The sequence below is a fragment of the Lissotriton helveticus genome, chromosome 8, assembly GCF_964261635.1.
Source record: "Lissotriton helveticus chromosome 8, aLisHel1.1, whole genome shotgun sequence".
Taxonomy (NCBI): Eukaryota; Metazoa; Chordata; class Amphibia; order Caudata; family Salamandridae; genus Lissotriton; species Lissotriton helveticus.
The window spans coordinates 9,793,495-9,814,625 of NC_136069.1; the positions used below are offsets into that span (position 1 = coordinate 9,793,495).

The window sequence follows — 21,131 nt, forward strand, 5'->3', positions numbered from 1 at the left end:
CTGGTTAGTGAAGAGCTCTCTCTCTCCAGAGTATTGTTTAGTAATGTTTGTACTTGTTGATGGATGAGTAGTGATGTCTGGAGTCACTGAGTCTGGTTAGTGAAGAGATCTCTCTCCAGAGTATTGTTTAGTAATGTTTGTACTTGTTGATGGATGAGTAGTTTTGCCTGGAGTCTCTGAGTCTGGTTAGTGAAGAGCTCTCTCTCCCCAGAGTATTGTTTAGTAATGTTTGTACTTGTTGATGGATGAGTAGTGATGTCTGGAGTCACTGAGTCTGGTTAGTGAAGAGCTCTCTCTCTCTAGAGTATTGTTTAGTAATGTTTGTACTTGTTGATGGATGAGTAGTGATGTCTGGAGTTACTGAGTCTGGTTAGTGAAGAGCTCTCTCTCTCTAGAGTATTGTTTAGTAATGTTTGTACTCGTTGATGGATGAGTAGTGATGTCTGGAGTCACTGAGTCTGGTTAGTGAAGATCTCTTTCTCCAGAGTATTGTTTAGTAATGTTTGTACTTGTTGATGGATGAGTAGTTATGTCTGGAGTCTCTGATTCTGGTTAGTGAAGAGCTCTCTCTCCCCAGAGTATTGTTTAGTAATGTTTGTACTTGTTGATGGATGAGTAGTGATGTCTGGAGTCACTGAGTCTGGTTAGTGAAGAGCTCTCTCTCTCTAGAGTATTGTTTAGTAATGTTTGTACTTGTTGATGGATGAGTAGTGATGTCTGGAGTTACTGAGTCTGGTTAGTGAAGAGCTCTCTCTCTCCAGAGTATTGTTTAGTAATGTTTGTACTTGTTGATGGATGAGTAGTGATGTCTGGAGTCACTGAGTCTGGTTAGTGAAGATCTTTCTTCTCCAGAGTATTGTTTAGTAATGTTTGTACTTGTTGATGGATGAGTAGTGATGTCTGGAGTCATTGAGTCTGGTTAGTGACGATCTCTTTCTCCAGAGTATTGTTTAGTAATGTTTGTACTTGTTGATGGATGAGTAGTGATATCTGGAGTCACTGAGTCTGGTTAGTGAAGAGCTCTCTCTCTTTAGAGTATTGTTTAGTAATGTGTGTACTTGTTGATGCAGGAGTAGTGATGTCTGGAGTCACTGAGTCTGGTTAGTGAAGAGCTCTCTCTCCAGAGTATTGTTTAGTAATGTTTGTACTTGTTGATGGATGAGAAGGATGTCTGGAGTCACTGAGTCTGGTTAGTGAAGAGCTCTCTCTCTCCAGAGTATTGTTTAGTAATGTTTGTACTCGATGCTCGAGTAGTGATGTCTGGAGTCACTGAGTCTGGTTAGTGAAGAGCTATTTCTCCAGAGTATTGTTTAGTAATTTTTGTACTTGTTGATGGATGAGTAGTGATGTCTGGAGTCACTGGGTCTGGTTAGTGAAGAGCTCTCTCTCTCTCTAGAGTATTGTTTAGTAATGTTTGTACTTGTTGATGGATGAGTAGATATGTCTGGAGTCTCTGAATGGTTAGTGAAGAGCTCTCTCTCTCCAGAGTATTGTTTAGTAATGTGTGTACATGTTGATGCATGAGTAGTGATGTCTGGAGTCACTGAGTCTGGTTAGTGAAGAGCTCTCTCTCTCTAGAGTATTGTTTAGTAATGTTTGTACTTGTTGATGCATGAGTAGTGATATCTGGAGTCTCTGAGTCTGGTTAGTGAAGAGCTCTCTCTCTCCAGGGTATTGTTTAGTAATGTGTGTACTTGTTGATGCATGAGTAGTGATGTCTGGAGTCACTGAGTCTGGTTAGTGAAGAGCTCTCTCTCTCTCTAGAGTATTGTTTAGTAATGTGTGTACTTGTTGATGCATGAGTAGTGATGTCTGGAGTCACTGAGTCTGGTTAGTGAAGAGCTCTCTCTCTCTCCAGAGTATTGTTTAGTAATGTGTGTACTTGTTGATGCTGGAGTAGTGATGTCTGGAGTCACTGAGTCTGGTTAGTGAAGAGCTCTCTCTCCAGAGTATTGTTTAGTAATGTTTGTACTTGTTGATGGATGAGAAGTATGTTTGGAGTCACTGAGTCTGGTTAGTGAACAGCTCTCTCTCTCTAGAGTATTGTTTAGTAATGTTTGTACTTGTTGATGGGTGAGTAGTGATGTCTGGAGTATCTGAGTCTGGTTAGTGAAGAGCTCTCTCTCTCTAGAGTATTGTTTAGTAATGTGTGTACTTGTTGATGGATGAGTAGTGATGTCTGGAGTCACTGAGTCTGGTTAGTGAAGAGCTCTCTCTCCAGAGTATTGTTTAGTAATGTTTGTACTTGTTGATGGATGAGTAGTGATGTCTGGAGTCACTGAGTCTGGTTAGTGAAGATCTCTCTCTCCAGAGTATTGGTTAGTAATGTTTGTACTTGTTGATGCATGAGTAGTGATGTCTGGAGTCACTGAGTCTGGTTAGTGAAGAGCTCTCTCTCTCTAGAGTATTGTTTAGTAATGTTTGTACTCGTTGATGCATGAGTAGTGATGTCTGGAGTCACTGAGTGAGGTTAGTGAAGAGCTCTCTCTCCAGAGTATTGTTTAGTAATGTTTGTACTTGTTAATGGTTGAGTAGTGATGTCTAGAGTCACTGAGTCTGGTTAGTGAAGAGCTCTCTCTCTCTAGAGTATTGTTTAGTAATGTTTGTACTTGTTGATGCATGAGTAGTGATGTCTGGAGTCACCGGGTCTGGTTAGTGAAGAGCTCTTTCTCCAGAGTATTGTTTAGTAATGTTTGTAATTGTTGATGCATGAGTAGTGATGTCTGGAGTCACTGAGTCTGGTTAGTGAAGAGCTCTCACTCTCTAGAGTATTGTTTAGTAATGTTTGTACTTGTTGATGGATGAGTAGTTATGTCTGGAGTCTCTGAGTCTGGTTAGTGAAGAGCTCTCTCTCCCCAGAGTATTGTTTAGTAATGTTTGTACTTGTTGATGCATGAGTAGTGATGTCTGGAGTCACTGAGTCTGGTTAGTGAAGAGCTCTCTCTCTCCAGAGTATTGTTTAGTAATGTTTGTACTTGTTGAAGGATGAGTAGTGATGTCTGGAGTCACTGAGTCTGGTTAGTGAAGAGCTCTCTCTCTCTAGAGTATTGTTTAGTAATGTTTGTACTTGTTGATGCATGAGTAGTGATGTCTGGAGCCACTGAGTCTGGTTAGTGAAGAGCTCTTTCTCCAGAGTATTGTTTAGTAATGTTTGCACTTGTTGATGGATGGTTAGTTATGTCTGGAGTCTCTGAGTATGGTTAGTGAAGAGCTCTCTCTCTCCAGAGTATTGTTTAGTAATGTTTGTACTTGTTGATGCATGAGTAGTGATGTCTGGAGTCACTGAGTCTGGTTAGTGAAGAGCTCTCTCTCTCTAGAGTATTGTTTAGTAATGTTTGTACTTGTTGATGCATGAGAAGGGATGTCTGGAGTCACTGAGTCTGGTTAGTGAAGAGCTCTCTCTCTAGAGTATTGTTTAGTAATGTTTGTACTTGTTGATGGATGAGAAGGATGTTTGGAGTCACTGAGTCTGGTTAGTGAAGAGATCTCTCTCCAGAGTATCGTTTAGTAATGTTTGTACTTGTTGAAGGATGAGTAGGATGTCTGGAGTCACTGAGTCTGGTTAGTGAAGAGCTCTCTCTCTCCAGAGTATTGTTTAGTAATGTTTGTACTTGTTGATGGATGAGTAGTGATGTCTGGAGTCACTGAGTCTGGTTAGTGAGGAGCTCTCTCTCTCCAGAGTATTGTTTAGTAATGTTTGTACTTGTTGATGAATGAGTAGTGACGTCTGGAGACACTGAGTCTGGTTAGTGAGGAGCTCTCTCCCCAGAGTATTGTTTAGTAATGTTTGTACTTGTTGATGGATGAGTAGTGATGTCTGGAGTCACTGAGTCTGGTTAGTGAAGAGCTCTCTCTCTCCAGAGTATTGTTTAGTAATGTTTGTACTTGTTGATTGATGAGTAGTGATGTCTGGAGTCACTGAGTCTGGTTAGTGAAGAGCTCTCTCTCCAGAGTATTGTTTAGTAATGTTTGTACTTGTTGATGCACGAGTAGTGATGTCTGGAGTCACTGAGTCTGGTTACTGAAGATCTCTCTCTCCAGAGTATTGTTTAGTAATGTTTGTACTTGTTGATGCATGAGTAGTGATGTCTTGAGTCCCTGAGTCTGGTTAGTGAAGAGCTCTCTTCCCAGAGTATTGTTTAGTAATGTTTGTACTTGTTGATGGATGAGTAGTGATGTCTGTAGTCACCGAGTCTGGTTAGTGAAGATCTCTTTCTCCAGAGTATTGTTTAGTAATGTTTGTACTTGTTGATGGATGAGTAGTTATGTCTGGAGTCTCTGAGTCTGGTTAGTGAAGAGCTCTCTCGCTCCAGAGTATTGTTTAGTAATGTTTGTACTTGTTGATGGATGAGTAGTGATGTCTGGAGTCACTGAGTCTGGTTAGTGAAGAGCTCTCTCTCCAGAGTATTGTTTAGTAATGTTTGTACTCGTTGATGCATGAGTAGTGATGTCTGGAGTCACTGAGTCTGGTTAGTGAAGATCTCTCTCCAGAGTATTGTTTAGTAATGTTTGTACTTGTTGATGGATGAGTAGTGATGTCTGGAGTCACTGAGTCTGGTTAGTGAAGATCTCTTTCTCAGAGTATTGTTTAGTAATGTTTGTACTTGTTGATGGATGAGTAGTGATGTCTGGAGTCACTGAGTCTGGTTAGTGAAGATCTCTTTCTCCAGAGTATTGTTTAGTAATGTTTGTACTTGTTGATGGATGAGTAGTGATGTCTGGAGTCACTGGGTCTGGTTAGTGAAGAGCTCTCTCTCTCTAGAGTATTGTTTAGTAATGTTTGTACTTGTTGATGGATGAGTAGCTATGTCTGGAGTCCCTGAGTCTGGTTAGTGTAGAGCTCTCTCTTTCCAGAGTATTGTTTAGTAATGTTTGTACTTGTTGATGGATGAGTAGTTATGTCTGGAGTCTCTGAGTCTGGTTAGTGAAGAGCTCTCTCTCTCAAGAGTATTGTTTAGTAATGTTTGTACTTGTTGATTGATGAGTAGTGATGTCTGGAGTCACTGAGTCTGGTTAGTGAAGAGCTCTCTCTCTCCAGAGTATTGTTTAGTAATGTGTGTACTTGTTGATGCATGAGTAGTGATGTCTGGAGTCACTGAGTCTGGTTAGTGAAGATCTCTTTCTCCAGAGTATTGTTTAGTAATCTTTGTACTTGTTGATGCATGAGTAGTGATGTCTTGAGTCACTGAGTCTGGTTAGTGAAGAGCTCTCTCTCCAGAGAATTGTTTAGTAATGTTTGTACTTGTTGATGGATGAGTAGTGATGTCTGGAGTCTCTGAGTCTGGTTAGTGAAGAGCTCTCTCTCTCCAGAGTATTGTTTAGTAATGTTTGTACTTGTTGATGCACGAGTAGTGATGTCTGGAGTCACTGAGTCTGGTTAGTGAAGAGCTCTCTCCCCTCAGAGTATTGTTTTGTAATGTTTGTACTCGTTGATGGATGAGTAGTGATGTCTGTAGTCACTGAGTCTGGTTAGTGAAGAGCTCTCTCCAGAGTATTGTTTAGTAATGTTTGTACTTGTTGATGGATGAGTAGGATGTCTGGAGTCACTGAGTCTGGCTACTGAAGATCTCTCTCTCCAGAGTATTGTTTAGTAATGTTTGTACTTGTTGATGGATGAGTAGGATGTCTTGAGTCACTGAGTCTGGTTACTGAAGAGCTCTCTCTCTCCAGAGTATTGTTTAGTAATGTTTGTACTTGTTGATGGATGAGTAGTGATGTCTGTAGTCTCTGAGTCTGGTTAGTGAAGAGCTCTTTCTCTCCAGAGTATTGGTTAGTAATGTTTGTACTTGTTGATGGATGAGTAGTTATGTCTGGAGTCTCTGAGTCTGGTTAGTGAAGAGCTCTCTCTCTCAAGAGTATTGTTTAGTAATGTTTGTACTTGTTGATGGATGAGTAGTGATGTCTGGAGTCACTGAGTCTGGTTAGTGAAGATCTCTCTCCCCAGAGTATTGTTTAGTAATGTTTGTACTTGTTGATGGATGAGTAGGATGTCTGGAGTCACTGAGTCTGGTTACTGAAGATCTCTCTCTCCAGAGTATTGTTTAGTAATGTTTTTACTTGTTGATGGATGAGTAGGATGTCTGGAGTAACTGTAGTAAGTAGTAGTAAAATGTGATGTTTATTTAGACCTAGTCTTAATAAACCATATGTAAATTATAGTATCATGATAAGATGACACACAGCACAAAGTATGAAGTACAATAATATGCAATTCATTTACGATAAAATAATTACAATCTCAAACACGAGTGGATTAAATGAGGACTCCCCTCGAGTATATTAATTTAGCTCAGATTGACTGTAAAAACCTGACAAAAGACAATAAAAATCCCCTCAGGGCACATGTCATATCTAGGAATCTCATTTCAACCAATAGTTTGATTGATTGTCCCCTATCCCTAGTATCCTATTTTATAAACACAGGTTTAACCCATTGCATGCTGATGATGGCCCCCAGCCGTCATGTACTACGGTGCTCGTGTGCTGATGACGGCTGAGGGCCGTCATGACCGCACCGCGATTGGATTGTGCCGCACAGGCGCAGAATCGCGGCAGCATGCAAGGGGTTAAAAGAAGCTTTGAGAATGCAATAGGTCTTGCCTTTGATTAAGTTAAAGCCATTTGCTTTGCCAATGGTATTGTATAGCAAAGTAATTGGATTTAACTTAATGAAAGACCTATTGCATTTTTAATACTTGGTAGCCAAGTTAGGAAGACTGGGATTGGAGGCCAGGTTTTCAGCTTATAGAGCGGTACAAAAATGGGTGGTGATGGACGGAGCATCTGAATCAATCAAACACTCACACCCAGTCAAAAGATCTGGGCTTAATCCATCACCGTTCTTTAGCCCACTCTGCCACCTGGGCTAAAGAACGGTGATGGATTAAACCCAGATCTTTTGACTGGGTGTGAGTGTTTGATTGATTCAGATGCTCCGTCCATCACCACCCCCTTTTGTACCGCTTTTGGCCGCCATAAGTGTGGCAGGGCGCTCAGACGTGAGTTCCTTGATCACTTTGCCACTGGATTCAAGCAAGCCGGGCTGAAGACGGCTGGAATGCCAGAAACCGGTCCTTGGAAGCTTGTTTCCGGTCCAGGGAAGACATGGCTTGGCAGTTCGGGCTGGACTGTTCCCATGAGGCACAGGGTCAGACTGATTTGCATATAGCCATGTCTGAACTGGGGTGGCAGAGTGGGCTAAAGAACGGTGATGGATTAAACCCAGATCTTTTGACTGGGTGTGAGTGTTTGATTGATTCGGATGCTCCATCCATCACCACCCCCTTTTGTACCGCTTTTGGCCGCCATAAGTGTGGCAGGGTATGCTCAGACGTGAGTTCCTTGCTCACTTTGCCACTGGATTCAAGCAAGCCGGGCTGAAGACGGCTGGAATGCCAGAAACCGGTCCTTGTAAACTTGTTTCCGGTCCAGGGAAGACATGGCTTGGCAGTTCGGGCTGGACTGTTCCCGTGAGGCACAGGGTCAGACTGATTTGCATATAGCCATGTTTGAACTGGGGTGGTAGAGTGGGCTAAAGAACGGTGATGGATTAAAACCAGATCTTTTGACTGGGTGTGAGTGTTTGATTGATTCGGATGCTCCGTCCATCACCACCCCCTTTTGTACCGCTTTTGGCCGCCATAAGTGTGGCAGGGTATGCTCAGACGTGAGTCCCTTGCTCACTTTGCCACTGGATTCAAGCAAGCCGGGCTGAAGACGGCTGGAATGCCAGAAACCGGTCCTTGGAAGCTTGTTTCCGGTCCAGGGAAGACATGGCTTGGCAGTTCGGGCTGGACTGTTCCCATGAGGCACAGGGTCAGACTGATTTGCATATAGCCATGTCTGAACTGGGGTGGCAGAGTGGGCTAAAGAACGGTGATGGATTAAACCCAGATCTTTTGACTGGGTGTGAATGTTTGATTGATTGATTCGGATGCTCCGTCCATCACCACCCCCTTTTGTACCGCTTTTGGCCGCCATAAGTGTGGCAGGGTATGCTCAGACGTGAGTCCCTTGCTCACTTTGCCACTGGATTCAAGCAAGCCGGGCTGAATACGGCTGGAATGCCAGAAACCGGTCCTTGGAAGCTTGTTTCCGGTCCAGGGAAGACATGGCTTGGCAGTTCGGGCTGGACTGTTCCCATGAGGCACAGGGTCAGACTGATTTGCATATAGCCATGTCTGAACTGGGGTGGCAGAGTGGGCTAAAGAACGGTGATGGATCAAACCCAGATCTTTTGACTGGGTGTGAGTGTTTGATTGATTCGGATGCTCCGTCCATCACCACTCCCTTTTGTACCACTTTTGGCCGCCATAAGTGTGGCAGGGTATGCTCAGACGTGAGTCCCTTGCTCACTTTGCCACTGGATTCAAGCAAGCCAGGCTAAAGACGGCTGGAATGCCAGAAACCGGTCCTTGGAAGCTTGTTTCCGGTCCAGGGAAGACATGGCTTGGCAGTTCGGGCTGGACTGTTCCCATGAGGCACAGGGTCAGACTGATTTGCATATAGCCATGTTTGAACTGGGGTGGTAGAGTGGGCTAAAGAACGGTGATGGATTAAACCCAGATCTTTTGACTGGGTGTGAGTGTTTGATTGATTCGGATGCTCCGTCCATCACCACCCCCTTTTGTACCGCTTTTGGCCGCCATAAGTGTGGCAGGGTATGCTCAGACGTGAGTCCCTTGCTCACTTTGCCACTGGATTCAAACAAGCCGGGCTGAAGACGGCTGGAATGCCAGAAACCGGTCCTTGGAAGCTTGTTTCCGGTCCAGGGAAGACATGGGTTGGCAGTTCGGGCTAGACTGTTCCCATAAGGCACAGGGTCAGACTGATTTGCATATAGCCATGTCTGAACTGGGGTGGCAGAGTGGGCTAAAGAACGGTGATAGATTAAACCCAGATCTTTTGACTGGGTGTGAGTGTTTGATTGATTCGGATGCTCCGTCCATCACCACCCCCTTTTGTACCGCTTTTGGCCGCCATAAGTGTGGCAGGGTATGCTCAGATGAGAGTCCATTGCTCACTTTGCCACTGGATTCAAGCAAGCCGGGCTGAAGACGGCTGGAATGCCAGAAACCGGTCCTTGGAAGCTTGTTTCCGGTCCAGGGAAGACATGGCTTGGCAGTTCGGGCTGGACTGTTCCCATGAGGCACAGGGTCAGACTGATTTGCATATAGCCATGTCTGAACTGGGGTGGCAGAGTGGGCTAAAGAACGGTGATGGATTAAACCCAGATCTTTTGACTGGGTGTGAATGTTTGATTGATTGATTCGGATGCTCCGTCCATCACCACCCCCTTTTGTACCGCTTTTGGCCGCCATAAGTGTGGCAGGGTATGCTCAGACGTGAGTCCCTTGCTCACTTTGCCACTGGATTCAAGCAAGCCGGGCTGAATACGGCTGGAATGCCAGAAACCGGTCCTTGGAAGCTTGTTTCCGGTCCAGGGAAGACATGGCTTGGCAGTTCGGGCTGGACTGTTCCCATGAGGCACAGGGTCAGACTGATTTGCATATAGCCATGTCTGAACTGGGGTGGCAGAGTGGGCTAAAGAACGGTGATGGATCAAACCCAGATCTTTTGACTGGGTGTGAGTGTTTGATTGATTCGGATGCTCCGTCCATCACCACTCCCTTTTGTACCACTTTTGGCCGCCATAAGTGTGGCAGGGTATGCTCAGACGTGAGTCCCTTGCTCACTTTGCCACTGGATTCAAGCAAGCCAGGCTAAAGACGGCTGGAATGCCAGAAACCGGTCCTTGGAAGCTTGTTTCCGGTCCAGGGAAGACATGGCTTGGCAGTTCGGGCTGGACTGTTCCCATGAGGCACAGGGTCAGACTGATTTGCATATAGCCATGTTTGAACTGGGGTGGTAGAGTGGGCTAAAGAACGGTGATGGATTAAACCCAGATCTTTTGACTGGGTGTGAGTGTTTGATTGATTCGGATGCTCCGTCCATCACCACCCCCTTTTGTACCGCTTTTGGCCGCCATAAGTGTGGCAGGGTATGCTCAGACGTGAGTCCCTTGCTCACTTTGCCACTGGATTCAAACAAGCCGGGCTGAAGACGGCTGGAATGCCAGAAACCGGTCCTTGGAAGCTTGTTTCCGGTCCAGGGAAGACATGGGTTGGCAGTTCGGGCTAGACTGTTCCCATAAGGCACAGGGTCAGACTGATTTGCATATAGCCATGTCTGAACTGGGGTGGCAGAGTGGGCTAAAGAACGGTGATAGATTAAACCCAGATCTTTTGACTGGGTGTGAGTGTTTGATTGATTCGGATGCTCCGTCCATCACCACCCCCTTTTGTACCGCTTTTGGCCGCCATAAGTGTGGCAGGGTATGCTCAGATGAGAGTCCATTGCTCACTTTGCCACTGGATTCAAGCAAGCCGGGCTGAAGACGGCTGGAATGCCAGAAACCGGTCCTTGGAAGCTTGTTTCCGGTCCAGGGAAGACATGGCTTGGCAGTTCGGGCTGGACTGTTCCCATGAGGCACAGGGTCAGACTGGTTTGCATATAGCCATGTCTGAACTGGGGTGGCAGAGTGGGCTAAAGAACGGTAATGGATTAAACCCAGATCTTTTGACTGCGTGTGAGTGTTTGATTGATTCGGATGCTCCGTCCATCACCACCCCCTTTTGTACCGCTTTTGGCCGCCATAAGTGTGGCAGGGTATGCTCAGACGTGAGTCCCTTGCTCACTTTGCCACTGGATTCAAGCAAGCCGGGCTGAAGACGGCTGGAATGCCAGAAACCAGTCCTTGGAAGCTTGTTTCCGGTCCAAGGAAGACATGGCTTGGCAGTTCGGGCTGGACTGTTCCCGTGAGGCACAGGGTCAGACTGATTTGCATATAGCCATGTTTGAACTGGGGTGGTAGAGTGGGCTAAAGAACGGTGATGGATTAAACCCAGATCTTTTGACTGGGTGTGAGTGTTTGATTGATTCGGATGCTCCGTCCATCACCACCCCCTTTTGTACCGCTTTTGGCCGCCATAAGTGTGGCAGGGTATGCTCAGACGTGAGTCCCTTGCTCACTTTGCCACTGGATTCAAGCAAGCCGGGCTGAAGACGGCTGGAATGCCAGAAACCGGTCCTTGGAAGCTTGTTTCCGGTCCAGGGAAGACATGGCTTGGCAGTTCGGGCTGGACTGTTCCCATGAGGCACAGGGTCAGACTGATTTGCATATAGCCATGTCTGAACTGGGGTGGCAGAGTGGGCTAGAGAACAGTGATGGATTAAACCCAGATCTTTTGACTGGGTGTGAATGTTTGATTGATTCGGATGCTCCGTCCATCACCACCCCCTTTTGTACCGCTTTTGGCTGCCATAAGTGTGGCAGGGTATGCTCAGACGTGAGTCCCTTGCTCACTTTGCCACTGGATTCAAGCAAGCCGGGCTGAATACGGCTGGAATGCCAGAAACCTGTCCTTGGAAGCTTGTTTCCGGTCCAGGGAACACATGGCTTGGCAGTTCGGGCTGGACTGTTCCCATGAGGCACAGGGTCAGACTGATTTGCATATAGCCATGTCTGAACTGGGGTGGCAGAGTGGGCTAAAGAACGGTGATGGATCAAACCCAGATCTTTTGACTGGGTGTGAGTGTTTGATTGATTCGGATGCTCTGTCCATCACCACCCCCTTTTGTACCGCTTTTGGCCGCCATAAGTGTGGCAGGGTATGCTCAGACGTGAGTCCCTTGCTCACTTTGCCACCGGATTCAAGCAAGCCGGGCTGAAGACGGCTGGAATGCCAGAAACTGGTCCTTGGAAGCTTGTTTCCGGTCCAGGGAAGACATGGCTTGGCAGTTCGGGCTGGACTGTTCCCGTGAGGCACAGGGTCAGACTGATTTGCATATAGCCATGTTTGAACTGGGGTGGTAGAGTGGGCTAAAGAACGGTGATGGATTAAACCCAGATCTTTTGACTGGGTGTGAGTGTTTGATTGATTCGGATGCTCCGTCCATCACCACCCCCTTTTGTACCGCTTTTGGCCACCATAAGTGTGGCAGGGTATGCTCAGACGTGAATCCCTTGCTCACTTTGCAACTGGATTCAAGCAAGCCGGGCTGAAGACGGCTGGAATGCCAGAAACCGGTCCTTGGAATCTTGTTTCCGGTCCAGGGAAGACATGGCTTGGCAGTTCGGGCTGGACTGTTCCCGTGAGGCATAGGGTCAGACTGATTTGCATATAGCCATGTTTGAACTGGGGTGGTAGAGTGGGCTAAAGAACGGTGATGGATTAAACCCAGATCTTTTGACTGGGTGTGAGTGTTTGATTGATTCGGATGCTCCGTCCATCACCACCCCCTTTTGTACCGCTTTTGGCCGCCATAAGTGTGGCAGGGTATGCTCAGACGTGAGTCCCTTGCTCACTTTGCCACTGGATTAAAGCAAGCCGGGCTGAAGACGGCTGGAATGCCAGAAACCGGTCCTTGGAAGCTTGTTTCCGGTCCAGGGAAGACATGGCTTGGCAGTTCGGGCTGGACTGTTCCCATGAGGCACAGGGTCAGACTGATTTGCATATAGCCATGTCTGAACTGGGGTGGCAGAGTGGGCTAAAGAACGGTGATGGATTAAACCCAGATCTTTTGACTGGGTGTGAGTGTTTGATTGATTCGGATGCTCCGTCCATCACCACCCCCTTTTGTACCGCTTTTGGCCGCCATAAGTGTGGCAGGGTATGCTCAGACGTGAGTCCCTTGCTCACTTTGCCACTGGATTCAAGCAAGCCGGGCTGAAGACGGCTGGAATGCCAGAAACCGGTCTTTGGAAGCTTGTTTCCGGCCCAGGGAAGACATGGCTTGGCAGTTCGGGCTGGACTGTTCCCATGAGGCACAGGGTCAGACTGATTTGCATATAGCCATGTCTGAACTGGGGTGGCAGAGTGGGCTAAAGAACGGTAATGGATTAAACCCAGATCTTTTGACTGGGTGTGAGTGTTTGATTGATTCGGATGCTCCGTCCATCACCACCCCCTTTTGTACCGCTTTTGGCCGCCATAAGTGTGGCAGGGTATGCTCAGACGTGAGTCCCTTGCTCACTTTGCCACTGGATTCAAGCAAGCCGGGCTGAATACGGCTGGAATGCCAGAAACCTGTCCTTGGAAGCTTGTTTCCGGTCCAGGGAACACATGGCTTGGCAGTTCGGGCTGGACTGTTCCCATGAGGCACAGGGTCAGACTGATTTGCATATAGCCATGTCTGAACTGGGGTGGCAGAGTGGGCTAAAGAACGGTGATGGATCAAACCCAGATCTTTTGACTGGGTGTGAGTGTTTGATTGATTCGGATGCTCTGTCCATCACCACCCCCTTTTGTACCGCTTTTGGCTGCCATAAGTGTGGCAGGGTATGCTCAGACGTGAGTCCCTTGCTCACTTTGCCACTGGATTCAAGCAAGCCGGGCTGAAGACGGCTGGAATGCCAGAAACCAGTCCTTGGAAGCTTGTTTCCGGTCCAAGGAAGACATGGCTTGGCAGTTCGGGCTGGACTGTTCCCGTGAGGCACAGGGTCAGACTGATTTGCATATAGCCATGTTTGAACTGGGGTGGTAGAGTGGGCTAAAGAACGGTGATGGATTAAACCCAGATCTTTTGACTGGGTGTGAGTGTTTGATTGATTCGGATGCTCCGTCCATCACCACCCCCTTTTGTACCGCTTTTGGCCGCCATAAGTGTGGCAGGGTATGCTCAGACGTGAGTCCCTTGCTCACTTTGCCACTGGATTCAAGCAAGCCGGGCTGAAGACGGCTGGAATGCCAGAAACCGGTCCTTGGAAGCTTGTTTCCGGTCCAGGGAAGACATGGCTTGGCAGTTCGGGCTGGACTGTTCCCATGAGGCACAGGGTCAGACTGATTTGCATATAGCCATGTCTGAACTGGGGTGGCAGAGTGGGCTAGAGAACAGTGATGGATTAAACCCAGATCTTTTGACTGGGTGTGAATGTTTGATTGATTCGGATGCTCCGTCCATCACCACCCCCTTTTGTACCGCTTTTGGCTGCCATAAGTGTGGCAGGGTATGCTCAGACGTGAGTCCCTTGCTCACTTTGCCACTGGATTCAAGCAAGCCGGGCTGAATACGGCTGGAATGCCAGAAACCTGTCCTTGGAAGCTTGTTTCCGGTCCAGGGAACACATGGCTTGGCAGTTCGGGCTGGACTGTTCCCATGAGGCACAGGGTCAGACTGATTTGCATATAGCCATGTCTGAACTGGGGTGGCAGAGTGGGCTAAAGAACGGTGATGGATCAAACCCAGATTTTTTGACTGGGTGTGAGTCTTTGATTGATTCGGATGCTCTGTCCATCACCACCCCCTTTTGTACCGCTTTTGGCCGCCATAAGTGTGGCAGGGTATGCTCAGACGTGAGTCCCTTGCTCACTTTGCCACTGGATTCAAGCAAGCCGGGCTGAAGACGGCTGGAATGCCAGAAACCGGTCCTTGGAAGCTTGTTTCCGGTCCAGGGAAGACATGGCTTGGCAGTTCGGGCTGGACTGTTCCCATGAGGCACAGGGTCAGACTGATTTGCATATAGCCATGTCTGAACTGGGGTGGCAGAGTGGGCTAAAGAACAGTAATGGATTAAACCCAGATCTTTTGACTGGGTGTGAGTCTTTGATTGATTCGGATGCTCCGTCCATCACCACCCCCTTTTGTACCGCGAGGTTTTCAGCTTAGGCTGCAGACACTTCAGTCTGGAGTGGTTGTTTCCTGCCTCTAGTGTTCCACTAAAGAGCTCTGTTTGGTGCATTTCTGTCTGTGTACCTACTCTCTTAATAGTAAGAGTGATGCGTAAGCCATGCACATTCCTCTGACCACACTTGCTGACACTCTGTAGGGTCTCTGTATAGCCATGGTAGGGAAGCAGCAAACTGTACACGCACTAGCAGCCGGCACTCACTTGCACGAATACTGATTATCACGCAGATCTATGCGTAGAGGGATGTGCACAATCCAAACCCAAACCCACTTCCTTATTCCATCATTAAATAATTTGCAATTTTTCCACCCTTCAGTGTAGACCTGTGCATCTCCAAACACATAAAATACTGTGTGAAAAAAAGTAACTTAGGGGCATATTATCAAGGACCGGTGTTAAAATTATCGCCGTTTTATCGGCAGGAAACTGCTGATAAAACGGCAATAATGGGCTTGATAATAAGCCCTTATTAATTCCCATAGAAGCCCATGTTCTGATGTTAACATGGGCTTCTATTGGAATTAACAAGGGTGTATTATCAAGCACATTGCCGCCGTTTTATCAGCAGTTTCCTGCAGATAAAACGGCGATAATTTTAACACCAGTCCTTGATAATATGCCCCTTAGAGTCTAACAGTGTGCTTTCATCTGATTGCGGGACGGCAGAAAGCAATCAAAACAATCCATTAAAACTGCAGCGGGTATGAGACAATTAAAACAGGAACGGTCTTGGCAAACACAGCATAAAAGCTGGAGCCCGTTAACTGACTGCAAGGGAGGAGGGGCAGTGAGAGCAGAGAGAGTGGGTGGAGGAGCAAGGAAAGGGACACAACGAAAGCATAACCAGCACAGAGCGTGCTGATAGAGCTCAAACCTCGAGTTGTTCAGGGAGATCAGAGCCAATCCATGGCCGGGGAAGCTGCGAGGAGCAGGGCAGGCCCAAACAGCAGTGCCCCCTGCTCTGAGGCAAGCAGCACTGCCATCTGTCTTGACCGCCTGCCGGCTCTGCTCTGGAGATGTTAAAAGAACCCAACAGTGAAAGCAAACCAATGCAGTGCTCGAGAAGCGGGTGCCGCGCTGATAAATCATAATAGTAACCCAACAGTAAAAGCGAAACCAATGCGGCGCTCGTGAAACGAGCGCTGCGCTGATAAATCATATTAGTCCATAAATAATGTATTCACACAATTGTTCAATAAAACCAAAACCATCCATCGTTAATCGTTTAGATTTAGAGAAATTCACAATTGATACCCATCAACTCTAAACAAAAAGCTGTCGCCATTGTGGAAACAAGCTGTTGCTATTGCGGAAAGCCTTTCTTTTTGAAGAAAATAAATAGTGCCTACACTGACTAATGAAGGAGAGAGTGTTACGCCGCCAGTAAAAGATCCAATCCCGCTGGGTGTGGCCTAAAAGGACATGGTGGCCACCAGGAGGGGCTACAACCGTCCAGGACAATCAGGAAAGTCATATCGGAATAATAAGTGACGACAAACGACACATGCCAATCGAATTTGCAGGCGGAGCTGAGACACGGCTTCGGAATCCGTATCGATTTCAAGAAGCTCTCGGATGCCGAGTCAGCGCATGCGCGCTGCTTCCGCCAGCCGAGACCTAAAAAACTACAGGTGGATGGTTGATGAGTAGGATGTGTCTGATGGAGAGTGATGCTTGTGGGGTATTTTGTGTAAGAATATTATGCTGCAGGACATCTTTATCTATTTAATGCCTCTGGGATGTGCGGTGTTCCCGCTGCCTCACCCATGGAGACTATTCTATCATATGTGTGTGTGGCTTGAATGTCTTGTTGGACATGTGTGGCTGTGGTATGTTTCAGACCATCCCTTTCCTGTGATGTTCACCTTAGTCAAGCTGGCATTTTATGTTGTGCTGTGTGCCAAGCTGTGCTGTGCCTTTGTCTCATGTGCCACAGTATGTTATAATGTGCTCTGCATGTTTAGTTGTGTAACATTGTGTGTGTAATAAAACACTGCACGGCCAGTGCCTTCTTTGTCCGTGCACACTGCCTGGTCATCGCCTCCTCAGTGATAAAGGTGTCTTGTCTGTTTATTTCATCAGGAGGTTGCTGTTTGCGGGATGGGGAGTGTTGCTGATATTGGCACATGGCCTGGTCATTGCCTCCCTAGTGATGCATGTCTGAGGTGTGCTGACCCCAGGTCTCTGAAGCCTCCACACCGACCCTGGTGTCCTTCTTCTGTTTCTACAGAGTACCAGGGTAAGACCAAGCTGCAGCTGATGAAGGGGGACATCCAGGACGCCGAGCTGCTGCTCAGGGCCTGCCAGGGCCTGTCGCTGGTCATCCACACGGCGGCCATCATCGACACCCTGGGGACGGTCCCCGCCGAGAAGGTCATGGGGGTCAACGTGAGAGGTAGGTGCCCATGAGTCTTGGGGGGTCTCCATGCCTATCTCATGGGTGCTGATAGTAGAGTCAGCACCAGGGGTCAGAGCTCTAAGAGGCGGATGCTCCATCAGGCGATGACCCGGAAGTACAACTGCACCCTCCCGCTCACGTCCACATTAACCATGAGTTCAACAAGCCTCAGAGCCGGCTTTAGCGCTGGTGGCGCCCCGTGCAACAATCGTGTTTGACACCCCAATGAGCTCCTTCTCCATGGACTCCCTCACTACAGCCCTCCACCAGCGCCCCTCATCTCTCTGTAGCCCCTCCCCCTCATGACCTCCTCCTCGGATCCCTCACTCCCACCCTCCCCCAGTGCCCCTCGTCTCTCCGTAGCCCCTCCCCCTCGGGACCTCCTCCTCGGATCCCTCACTCCCACCCTCCCCCAGTGCCCCTCATCTCTCCGTAGCCCCTCCCCCTCATGACCTCCTCCTCGGATCCCTTACTGCCACCCTCCCCCAGTGCCCCTCATCTCTCTGTGGCACCTCCCAGTACTGACGTGCTCCTCGGATTCCCTCACTGCCACCCTCCCCCAGTACCCCTCATCTCTCCATAGCCCCTCCCCCTAATCCTCGGAGTCCCTCACTGCCACCCTCCACCAGTGCCCGTCATCTCTAGTAGCCCCCCCCCTCATGACCTCCTCCTCGGATCCCTCACTCCCACCCTCCCCCAGTGCCCCTCATCTCTCCGTAGCCCCTCCCCCTCGGGACCTCCTCCTCGGATCCCTCACTCCCACCCTCCCCCAGTGCCCCTCATCTCTCCATAGCCCCTCCCCCTCATGACCTCCTCCTCAGATTCCCTCACTCCCACCCTCCCCCAGTGCCACTCATCTCTCCGTAGCCCCTCCCCCTCATGACCTCCTCCTTGGATTCCCTCACTCCCACCCTCCCCCAGTGCCACTCATCTCTCCATAGCCCCTCCCCCTCATGACCTCCTCCTCAGATTCCCTCACTCCCACCCTCCACCAGTGCCCCTCATCTCTCCGTAGCCCCTCCCCCTCATGACCTCCTCCTTGGATTCCCTCACTCCCACCCTCCCCCAGTGCCACTCATCTCTCCGTAGCCCCTCCCCCTCATGACCTCCTCCTTGGATTCCCTCACTCCCACCCTCCCCCAGTGCCACTCATCTCTCCATAGCCCCTCCCCCTCATGACCTCCTCCTCAGATTCCCTCACTCCCACCCTCCACCAGTGCCCCTCATCTCTCCGTAGCCCCTCCCCCTCATGACCTCCTCCTTGGATTCCCTCACTCCCACCCTCCACCAGTGCCACTCATCTCTCCGTAGCCCCTCCCCCTCATGACCTCCTCCTCGGATCCCTCACTCCCACCCTCCCCCGGTGCCCCTCATCTCTCCGTAGCCCCTCCCCCTCGGGACCTCCTCCTCGGATCCCTCACTCCCACCCTCCCCCAGTGCCCCTCATCTCTCCGTAGCCCCTCCCCCTCATGACCTCCTCCTCAGATTCCCTCACTCCCACCCTCCACCAGTGCCACTCATTTCTCCATAGCTCCTCTCTCACAAACATTTCATTTGTGTTAAAGCACTGGTTGGGGTTGGCTTACCAAAAAGAATGCATATCTACCCAAATGAAACATTTTCAGCAACATTGGGAAAAGATAATGAAAGACTAAGGAAAAAGCATTATGCCCTAACCTATACTATGCAGTTTGCCCGCAGCTTTTTGATGACAGTTCACAGGTCCATGCTCTATACTAGGATTAAACGTATGAACTGTGAGTAACAAAAGGATCCCTGTGAGAGAAGTAGCAACCCACTGAGCTATCCACAGAAAATACAGGTCTGTGACTTGCATTGCACAGGTTCTTTGCAGCAGGCATATTAACCCTCTGTGCTGCTTTATCATGAGTGGAAACTGCCCCTAGATAAAACTCTGATCTCTCTCCAGCAGTAACATCAATCACTAGAGTTATATTGACATTTTATTGCTGCTGAAAACTGCTTTATACACAAGGAACTCTGCAGCAGGTGCTCTTAAACTCATAAGTTATTTCTAAACACAGCATCCAAAGAAGAATTTCCCTTTTAGGTGACAGAAAAGAAAACCTATGAAACGCTGGAACATAGTTTTTCATTATTGATGATTCCAGCAGTGGAAGGTAGGGGTTAGGGTTAGAATTATTAGCGCTATGCGAAGGTTAGACTTAAGTTTACGCATTAGAGTTATATTTAGGATGAGTGTTAAAAACAGAAACAACAAGCATTGGCAATGCCAATAAGTCTGGCTTTAAAGGAATGTTGAATGGTAATGTGAAAAAGCAAAAGGAATAAATGATGGACAGAGTGCTAAACAAACCAAACATTCATCCCCAGTCAGAAATATCTGGGGGCATGGTGAGCAAACGATTGATGGATTAAATCCAAGTCTTTGTGACTGGGGTGAATGTTTGATTTACTCTGCATTCTGTCCATCACCTATGTGTCTTTTGCTTCGTTGCCCTAAGTGCGCCTGGTATTTCCAGATGCGAGTCCCGGGGTCACTGTGCCACTGGATTCAAGCTAGCCTGGCTGATGAGGGGTGATAACCCGAAACTGGTCCTAGGATGTTTGTTTCTGGTCCACGGATGAACTGGCTTTGCAGTCTGGGCTGGACTGTTCCCATGAGGCACAGGGTCAAGACTGATTTGCATATGGCTGTGTCCATACTGGGGTGGTGTGGTGAGCAAAAGAATTATGGATTAATCCCAGATTTTTGTAACTGGGGGTGAATGTTTGAATTGTTCAGCATTCCGTCCATCATTTGTTCCTTTTGCTTTTGAATGGTAATGTGAATAAATAGCATGGGATTAGATATGTATTGTGTGGAAGCAAGGACCTATTGAATAATATTGGTATAGGTTAAAAAGTTAGGTGACTGTTGTACTTTCAAGCCAGACCTAAAATTCTCTGTAGGCTATTGCCTGGCAACATCCATTTGAGCTGCTGCCAGAGAAACATAAACATAATGTCATGTGTGTCCTCCGAAAAGTTACACTTTAACCAACTGGATAAATAAAATACCAGTGCAGTGGAGGCAAGCACTTTTTTTGTGGAAGCACACAACCTCTACCCAATCAAAACATGTACTCCTGACTCCCAACATGTGGGCGGAGTCAAAGCCCCTCTCTAGTGATGCTCACATCATTTTCTGATGACACCCATGCTGCCAAGCCAGACCATAAAATACAGAGGAACTGCTTTAAAGCCAAGGAGATAGAGTCACAAAGAGAGACAACCAGTAAAGAATCCCCCGATCACATTAAAAAACAAATGTAAGCGTACAAAAACTTATTACACACTGAAAAGATGTACTAAGATGCATTATTTATTAAACACATATAAAAGCTTATCAACAGTTATGATAAAATAACATTTGTAGATACACCATTCGACTCCAAGAGAATCAGTCACATCAAGGTATAAATATTGATCTAGTTAGCATTCTCTGTTTTACATCATCCGATATTAGATATATATATATTTTTCTGAGGCTTTCTGAAATCCAATGTGGCAAGAGATACACCTCATGTTCGAGGCATGTGGGCTGCTAAATTCATATCTTAGCATTAGATCGCCGCCTAGTGTTGGGTCCGGATGATCGCACATTGTTGTCCTGGAAGAGTCTTCGAAGTATCCTGAGATAGGTGGCTCCTCCCCTGGACTACAGTGCGCATGGGCATCGGCTCCATCCCCAGATTGTTTTTTTCCGCCATTGGGTTCGGATGCGGTCTCGACTTCTCTCTGTCGGAACCGAGAAAAACTAACTTTTTAAGGCCAAAAGGCCTTGTATTTATAGCGTCGGTATTGTTCGCGCACGGTCTCGGGTTCTTCCAACTCTTGGAGTCGGATTCAGCGGAGTTTTCACTCTTCGGACATCGAGGCCTTCTCATCGCGACACGACTACAACTTTCCAGCATGGAGCGGAGCCCGTTTAAGTACTGTCCGCTCTGTGGGTCCAAGTACCCACATATAGACCTCCACCCGGTCTGTAACAAATGCCTTTCACCGGACCATGACGACGGC

At 47.8% G+C, this 21,131-nt stretch overlaps 1 protein-coding gene across 1 annotated transcript in view; it reads left to right on the plus strand.

The window, feature by feature from the left end:
* Nucleotides 1–21,131, plus strand: part of LOC144772216 (3 beta-hydroxysteroid dehydrogenase/Delta 5-->4-isomerase-like) — a 114,698-nt gene that overhangs the window by 38,700 nt on the left and 54,867 nt on the right. Inside the window, exon 2 of the mRNA XM_078656362.1 lies at nt 16,920–17,084. Within this exon, the coding sequence (XP_078512488.1) occupies nt 16,920–17,084 (165 nt within the window). The remainder of the gene's footprint in view (nt 1–16,919; nt 17,085–21,131) is intronic.